The sequence below is a fragment of the Myzus persicae genome, unplaced genomic scaffold (genome assembly GCF_001856785.1).
Source record: "Myzus persicae strain clone G006 unplaced genomic scaffold, MPER_G0061.0, whole genome shotgun sequence".
NCBI lineage: Eukaryota > Metazoa > Arthropoda > Insecta > Hemiptera > Aphididae > Myzus > Myzus persicae.
The window spans coordinates 17,596-18,912 of NW_019100929.1; the positions used below are offsets into that span (position 1 = coordinate 17,596).

At 33.3% G+C, this 1,317-nt stretch overlaps 1 protein-coding gene across 1 annotated transcript in view; it reads right to left on the reverse strand.

Moving 5' to 3' along the window:
• LOC111026887 overlaps positions 1-799 on the reverse strand; it is a 1,802-nt gene extending 1,003 nt beyond the window's left edge. The window contains exon 1 of the mRNA XM_022305068.1: positions 685-799. Within this exon, the coding sequence (XP_022160760.1) occupies positions 685-799 (115 nt within the window). The remainder of the gene's footprint in view (positions 1-684) is intronic.
• Between the last annotated feature and the right edge of the window lie 518 nt (positions 800-1,317).

The following is a 1,317-nucleotide window of genomic DNA, read 5'->3' on the forward strand; positions in this document are numbered from 1 at the left end:
AAAAAGTACTAACCTCTGATTCAGAAGACGCGATTGAAGTTCTGTAGGACATCTTGAGCTGTGTTGAAGACTGTACTGCACTGTGTTGAAATTACTGGAGACTAATACATTTTGACGATATTCTGCTGGCTTTTATACACAGATATTTTCCACTACTCTAAACTCGACTATATGCGTTTGCTCATGTCAACGACGTGTAAAAAAAACCTTTCTATATTTTATACATTCAACTCAGAACCATTATTACAATTTATCCTTATGTATATCCTAATTTATTTCAAGTGTTTTGCCAGCTGTTAATAAGAAATGTGGTCATATAAAGTCATTGACTGCTGTTTATACTTTTGAAATGTTCTCATGTCCATTGTAATTTATTTATTTCAAGAATTCTTGCAAATACCAATGACCTCAAAAAATCTTAAAATTTGGCAATAAGCAGATGCTCGTAGCAATGACCTGTAAAACCTTACCACATTTTCACATCCTGTTCAGAACCAGTAGTGAAACTTATTTTAAGTGTTGCAGATAATATGATGTTGTTTAATGTTATTCACTGCCGTAGGATACATTCTAATAATTTTGAGGTCATATAATACCATTGACTATTTTAAATACTTGGCTAAAATATTTAGTAATGGAAAATATCTGAATATAAAAGCCAGGAGAATATCGTCAAAATCTAACAGTCACCAGCCATTTCAACACAGTGCAGTACAGTCTTCAACACCAGTGTTCCAGCTATATCAGTGAAGAAACAATCCAGCAGACCATCATCAGCACTTATAAATCTACAGCCCATTTCAACGTAGTTCAATACAAGTGTTCCAGCTCTTCAGACTCAGAGAAACAAAATATTTTCATATTCTTTCAATTATGTACGTACCTATTTTATAATTTATTAAACTTTATATACTTGCTTCAAAAAAAGTTTAAAACAGAATACTGATAGTAATAATAATAACAATAATAATAATAATAATAGTTATGATATCACAATATCAATTTATCGATAAGGTAAGCGACGTAGTATGCCGGTATTTGACATGTATGAGAGAGAGATAAGTGGGGTCTCACTGTCAGTACTGCTTGTTAGATTATGTTCAAAAAAAAAAAAAAAAATGATACATGGTAGTACTTGCTCAAGTCCAATTGTTGGCCTACATGAGGCAGGCAAGAGTACCTACTGTAATCAACAAGAGCTTCCCAGCAGTAGATTTTTGGCATCCTTATCACGCGCGCGGCGCCCCTAGCGATTTGCTCCACAATTTGACTTCCGTGATTATCGTAGTGATCAGTGAAAACAAATTAATCATAATT